Consider the following 6,161-nt stretch of genomic DNA (forward strand, 5'->3'; position numbering starts at 1 on the left):
ACTGGAAGACATTTTTCATTTCCCGGAGCCCTGCAGTAACCGGGGAAAGGTGCTTCCCCGTTTGGCAACCATCTTCGAGAGCCTTTCAAAAGCCACTCCTTATAATTAATTTCGTCTAGAATATCTTTTAAACTGGATAACTCAACTTTATATTGTAGGCGAGGTTTTAAACTACCAGGGTCTAAGAAATGATAGTATACTGCTATAATACGGTGTATATTCTAAAACAAATATTTTATTTCTTTTTTAAAATGGTTAAAATTACCATAAATTCGAATATAAATATGAAAACACTTACCTCGTATTCTCCCGATATCATTTTATCTTTCGGTATAATGTATAAGCATTTCACGGCGTGAAATTAAATATTGAATTGAAAATAATACTACGTCCATATCGAAGTGAAAGTGTATGTAAAACGACTTATAGTTAAAATTTAGGTAAACTAGCATTCATGGAAAAAATAGTCTAATGCTTCTGGTGGAAAGACTGTTTTAATATGTAAGTTGAAGTGCAAATCTGTTGGTTGAAGTTTTTGTTAAACGAATTAAAAAAAATGATGTCTAATAGATATGTGTTAGTTAATGAAGATAATATATTGTATTTATATAAATTAACGAATTCAAACTGTTCTTTTCTGCTCAATTAGAAATGATATCTTAGACAAAATCGTTTTTAAAATTCGGAAAAACTAACACTTGTTAAAATTTGATTTATTTGTTAAAATACATGACAAATCACAATTCATGTACAATTGGAAAAATGAAAGCAAATTATACAAACAGCAGGTAAAAAACAAGACTTTCTTCAACTTTGTCATCGGTAACTTAATATCTAAGGCGAATTGGAAATGTCCATGTTATCTGGTGAATTCTTTTCATCACCTAAATCTGGCGACCGTTCGGCCATGGAAGCATTCGTCTCCTCAATCACCGGGGGAAGATTGGGAGTTTTATCTCTAGATTTTCTTTCGTGCGATGTCTTCGAGTCTCTGACTGAGCGACTCTTAGATCGACGACTGCGAGAAATCGATCGTTTCCTATCCCTGGACTTGGATTTCTTTCGATCTCTGGACCTAGTTCTCTTCCTATCTCTGGATCGAGTCCTTTTCCTATCCCTAGATCGGGATCGTTTACGCGATCTAGACCTTTTTCGATCTCTCGAGCGCGATCTCTTTTTATCTTTGGATCGTGATCTCCTGCGGGATCTGGAGCGCTTTCTTCGAGACTTCGAACGAGACCGTCGCTTTGAACGGGAACGTTCACGTTTTCTATCTCTGGATCGAGATCGTTCCCTCTTTTTTGAAGGAGATCTCTCTTTAACTTTTTTTTCTGGTTCCGGTTCCGGCTTAGTTTTCTCTTCGACCGGCGTTGAAGCCTTTGATTTGGATTCAGAAGTTCCGTTGGTTTCAGGCTCAATGGTTACAACCTTTGTCTCTGGTTCTTTTTCTTCCTTTGGTATTGATTTAGATTCTTCCCGTTTTTCCTTATCTTTGTCAGAATCTTTCTTGTCTTTACGGTCACGATCACGAGAACGATCACGTTTGGATTTAGAGCTGCGATGCCGCGACCGGGATCGCGAGCGCTTGGAACTACGACGATGAGAACGAGATCTAGAAATAGTTAAAATAAGATTATTCAAAATTAAAATACACTATAATTTGGGAAGCAAGTATGACTTGTAGTTCAAACTATCGAAATAATCTTATTAGCTCGTTTAGGACCCGAGTATGTATAGTGGAAATAAAATAAATATGATCTTATTATCATTTTTGCCACATCTAATATGACATTTGCAGAATAATAGATACAGATATAAATATCGTGATTCAGATAATAGAATCACTCTTTATAAATACTGAACCTAGCCTAATAATACTTAACATACCTAGAACGATGCCTATTTCTGGATCGCGATCGGCGGGAACGATGTCTGGATCGCGAGCGAGACCTCTTCCCGCGATGTCGCGACCGGGATCTCCGGGACCGGGACCGGGAACGGCGGCGGGATCGAGAACGAGACCGAGTCCTGTTACAAACTCCCTTATATAATAAATAGTGATTGTACTATGAAATAGAAACTCGAACTTGTAATAAATATTTTTTTGATAGATTAAAATATATAGCCCATGGAGCTACTGCATGTTAAGTGAATACAGTTCATGGACACCAGTAACAGAAATTATCTCACATCATTCAATCTAATTTTTATTAAAACTTTTCAGATATCCATCATGAATAGAAGTAACAACTAAAAACTATAGAATGTAACTAATCGCCATTATCTCAAACAAAATTAACACTTTTATCATATTAGCAAAGTAAAAAAATTCTAATGACACTGTATAAAATGAATATAGCTTATCAAAACTGATACCTTTAAGGCAATATTACTTTGAGAAAACAATTGAAAATAGTTTCCTTTTGCAGATTTTATGGCCTGGTAACAATAGCTTCATATACATACAAAGACAATAATTTAAAATTAATACCATTGTTTGAAAAAAATTCAAGTATTACATAATCAATGAAGATCATTCTTGAACAAGATTAAGTACTATAAATCCTTTACTTGGAACCCCAACCTCTGCAGACCTTATTTTGCTGTTTAGTTACTTACCTTTAACATTAGTTGATACTGTTAATGAAAATAATAATTGCTAATACAAACCTGAGTGATGTTGATATTTTACATAGGAGATTGGTTAATATTCTATAAAACTAAATTAAGTTTTCTACTGACCCTTTTTGTAGATTGTAAATGCAAACAAATAAAGACAGCAACTGACTTGCAATGATCTAGTGCAATGAGACAAGTAATTTTAGGCAAATGTGTGACTAATAACTCTATTAACTTGTCTTATTGCTAAGGACAGGATTAAAAATAAATTAAAAAGGAAGGGCAGACATTACCTCTATGCTGTACATTTCGAGAATAAATGTGGAGCACGATTGAGCTGAGCTAACACGCATTCGCTGCATCTTATGCTACTCTGCAATGTAACAAGATCGCCACAAACATATTACATATTGTGTTGCAAGTCTGTTGCTACCTTTACTGATAAATTACTCCTATTGTTATCCTCATTTCCTTGCAATAAGGCAATATTGCCGGTGGATATGAATAATTAAGCCATTCTAAACAAAACCAAGCCAAATTTACAAATGAAGAATCTAAACAAGGGATAATCAATAAAACATGATAGTATATGAAAATACAGTTATTTATTGTGCAATATAGTTAATTATAGTTGTTTTAAGTTAAAAATATTAGGGTGTTTACCATGTGCTAGAGGTTTATTGACTTGATTCTGGTTATAACAGCAGCATTATAAAACTTTGATATAGAGAAAGTCAAAAAATAAACAAGGGGTACCTTCTTTTATCCTTAGACAGTAATCCAATGACTGGATCGATGGCTGCTGAAATAAAATTCTGAGCTTCCTTAACTCTGCACATGGCTTCCTCTATCTCCCTTTGCGCTGCTTCATTGCTCTTTGTTTGAGGTTTACAAATAGCTTGTGTTGAATGATGAACCTTATAGAATTTTTAATTTATTAGATAGCTATAAAACAAAACCATATAATAAAGGAGACATTAAAATAAGTTTTAAAAAAGAATATTAATTATTCTTACCTTTATCATCTGACCGTCTATTGTCATATCATTATATTGTAAGGCTTTTATTATACTCTCTTGCTCAGCCATTTCAATCAATGCAAACTTGGTTGTATCATTTTCTCTTTCGCAGAAACGCAGGTATGAAACTTCTCCCGCCTGACCGAAATAGTCAATTAACTGCTGACTAGTTAACTCACCTACAAATGCTACCATAATTGTTCTCCGAATCTCTTCAATCCTTCTAGAATCATAAAGAGCCGGTATAGGAGGATAAGGTGGCAAACCTGCTTCAGCAATTTTTGGATCATAAGTTTGTATTACTTGATTTGGTGGTACTCCTTCCAGAGAATTTACTACATGTGCTGGTAGACGAGGTTCTACAGTATTCAACCCAGGCACAAGTGTACCATTACTAGACATTTCTAAAGCTTTATGTTCGTCTGGAATTTCCCCTGATGGCAAGGGTATAACGATCAGCGCCCTGTCGATGAACACAGTGTTGGTCATGTGCTGAGCAACGTTCACGGTTGTCGCATCGTAATATTTGACGTAACATATTCGCGATTGCACTGGACACGACACGTCTCTTATTGTTGGATACAGCCGTATGTCATCGATCTTCCCTAAGTAGCCAAACAAAGTTTGCATCTGATCTTTAGTAGCTTGTGGCGCTATATTGGTGACTTGAATCACCCGTGTGCTGTTTGAAACCATTTTGGCAGACTTACACATTGGAACTGTACATGAGTCTGTCTACGCTTCTTTGATATCACTGCTACATTGTTGTTAAATATTTATATTTGCGGCTATATACTTCTTAGCCAAAGATCAAGAACTTTCTTTAAGTTATATGGGTTAAGAATTAAGATGAAAAATGCACGCAACACGCTCGCGTCGATTTACTTGATTGATGGCCGAAATTCGGAAGCCAATTACAAAAGTGACAGTGACATACGACAAGAGAAGGTTAAGTGAAGGTCTATGCTACTATAGAGTATAGAAATAATTTTACACACCTATCAACTATTTTGGCCCGACAACTAGTAACATAATGGGCCGTAGAATCTTATAAAAAACAACAATTGGCGGCAACTCGAAACTAAGTGAAAAACTTAATCTTAATATTTCGTCAGAGTACTGACAAAATTGTATTAAGTTATTGTAGTATATTTGAGATAGGACTTTTTGCGTAAAAAGCAACTTATCTTAGAAATAACAAATAATCAAACAATAATGAATGATAAAATTATAGAATTAAAACTGCAGCTGCATTCTGGTACGCTTATAATTATATTATATTTCCTAATTATTCATATTATTTTTGCAAAGTTAATGTTTTGAACAAATATATGTTTTAGTAAGTCAACAAAATTTTAATCTGGAGAGGAAGGTAAACTCTTTACGCACGAGAGAGCATATTTTAACAGAAGAAATGGCAAATTTGAAAGTGGTATATGGGTTTTCTCATTCCCAAATAACTGTAAGCTAACATGAATAATCGCTAACTCGGCCTAAACTTACTTTGTCAATTTCGAAATTCTTTTTTGTTATTAATATTAAATTTAAACAAAAACAGGAATTGAGTAGCGAAATATCTCAATTGAAGTGCCAGAAAGCAATAATCAACGTGTGTGCGAAATCCGAAGAGGCGAAGATTGAAGTACACCTATCTAATTTAGATAAACATAAAAATGGTTACGATATCTTATTCAACAAAGGTTTGTACTTTGTACATACAAAAAGGATTTTGAGCTATACTATTCTCATCCAAAGTTCAAATTCCTGCAATTGCTTTACAAATTTCCATTTGTGGAAATAATTTTTTGTTGTAAAGCACAAAATAACTTTAATACATAATGAAAAGTATGTTTTTTAAATTGGTATACACCACAGAGATAGCAATGTCAGCCGTACAAAGAGAACACTTAAAACAGAAAGAAGTAGAAGAAAAGGAAATAATGCGTCAGAAAATGGTAAAGATTTTAGAAAAAAACGAACAGCAAACGAAAGCCGCGGCAGCTATAGAAGATGAATGTGTCGCTATAGAAAGAGAGTGTAACTCTCTAATGGTATATTACCATAAATTTACTATAAGTCCCTCATTCGTGAATTCCCAAAACTTAATATTGAATGAGGCAAAGACCTAAATATACCTATGTGATTAAACTAAGATACTATATTATTATTTTCTTTAAATTTCGGTTCTTTCCTTTTAATTTAGATTAATACTTTAAGATTGATTAAGCCACATCACCTTTAGCAGTACCTATTTTTTCGCACCTCATCATGCATCCTAAATATTTTTACAGTGTGTATATAATTTTTTTCTACACTTATATTTTGTTCGCTTTGAGTATCTCCGTCAGCAGAGTAAGTAATTTGTTTACTAATTTAAATATTCATTTCATTTCATTACAGAATAGAAACAAAGCTATAATGAAAAGGTTGCGACGTAAACTTATAGAAACTGAAGATATGCGGCGGGAATTAACAAAGAATAAATTCTGTCACAATTAGAAATTTTATTAAATAATAGTAAAC

At 33.8% G+C, this 6,161-nt stretch overlaps 2 protein-coding genes and 1 long non-coding RNA gene across 4 annotated transcripts; 2 read left to right on the forward strand and 1 right to left on the reverse strand.

The window, feature by feature from the left end:
- The first annotated feature begins 350 nt into the window (after positions 1-350).
- LOC123712741 lies at positions 351-2,869 on the forward strand. The gene is made up of 2 exons (XR_006754127.1): positions 351-501; positions 1,892-2,869. It is a non-coding gene; the product is annotated as an uncharacterized LOC123712741 (long non-coding RNA).
- On the reverse strand, positions 698-4,538 carry LOC123712739 (probable splicing factor, arginine/serine-rich 7). Of its 2 annotated transcripts, none has more exons than XM_045665984.1 (4): positions 3,636-4,538; positions 3,376-3,536; positions 1,888-2,028; positions 698-1,612 (listed from the first exon to the last, which is right to left on the reverse strand). In XM_045665984.1, exons 1-4 carry the CDS (start codon positions 4,350-4,352, stop codon positions 835-837), a joined length of 1,797 nt encoding a protein of 598 aa, XP_045521940.1. In that variant the 5' UTR covers positions 4,353-4,538; the 3' UTR covers positions 698-834. The 2 variants fall into 2 exon arrangements, with proteins under 2 accessions (XP_045521940.1, XP_045521941.1); XM_045665985.1 differs by lacking the exon at positions 698-1,612 and adding an exon at positions 2,913-2,992 and having other exon boundaries at positions 1,916-2,028.
- A 586-nt stretch (positions 4,539-5,124) lies between these two features.
- Positions 5,125-6,137, forward strand: LOC123713316 (the record flags this gene model as incomplete). The annotated part of the gene is made up of 3 exons (XM_045666919.1): positions 5,125-5,338; positions 5,514-5,689; positions 6,039-6,137. Coding segments are annotated over 3 exons (489 nt in total), but the record flags the coding sequence as incomplete, so codon positions are not given.
- Positions 6,138-6,161: the final 24 nt, after the last annotated feature.

Source organism: Pieris brassicae, chromosome 8 (genome assembly GCF_905147105.1).
Source record: "Pieris brassicae chromosome 8, ilPieBrab1.1, whole genome shotgun sequence".
Lineage (NCBI taxonomy): Eukaryota > Metazoa > Arthropoda > Insecta > Lepidoptera > Pieridae > Pieris > Pieris brassicae.

Bases quoted from the DNA above. Each gene is read 5' to 3' on its own strand.
- LOC123712739 (XM_045665984.1), bottom strand. From the start codon at position 4,352: ATGTGTAAGTCTGCCAAAATGGTTTCAAACAGCACACGGGTGATTCAA. The intron at 2,029-3,375 runs GTACCCCTTGTT...AGTTTGTAACAG, and splicing joins CTGTCTAAGGATAAAAGAAG to GACTCGGTCTCGTTCTCGAT. The intron at 1,613-1,887 runs GTATGTTAAGTA...AACTATTTCTAG, and splicing joins AGAAATAGGCATCGTTCTAG to ATCTCGTTCTCATCGTCGTA.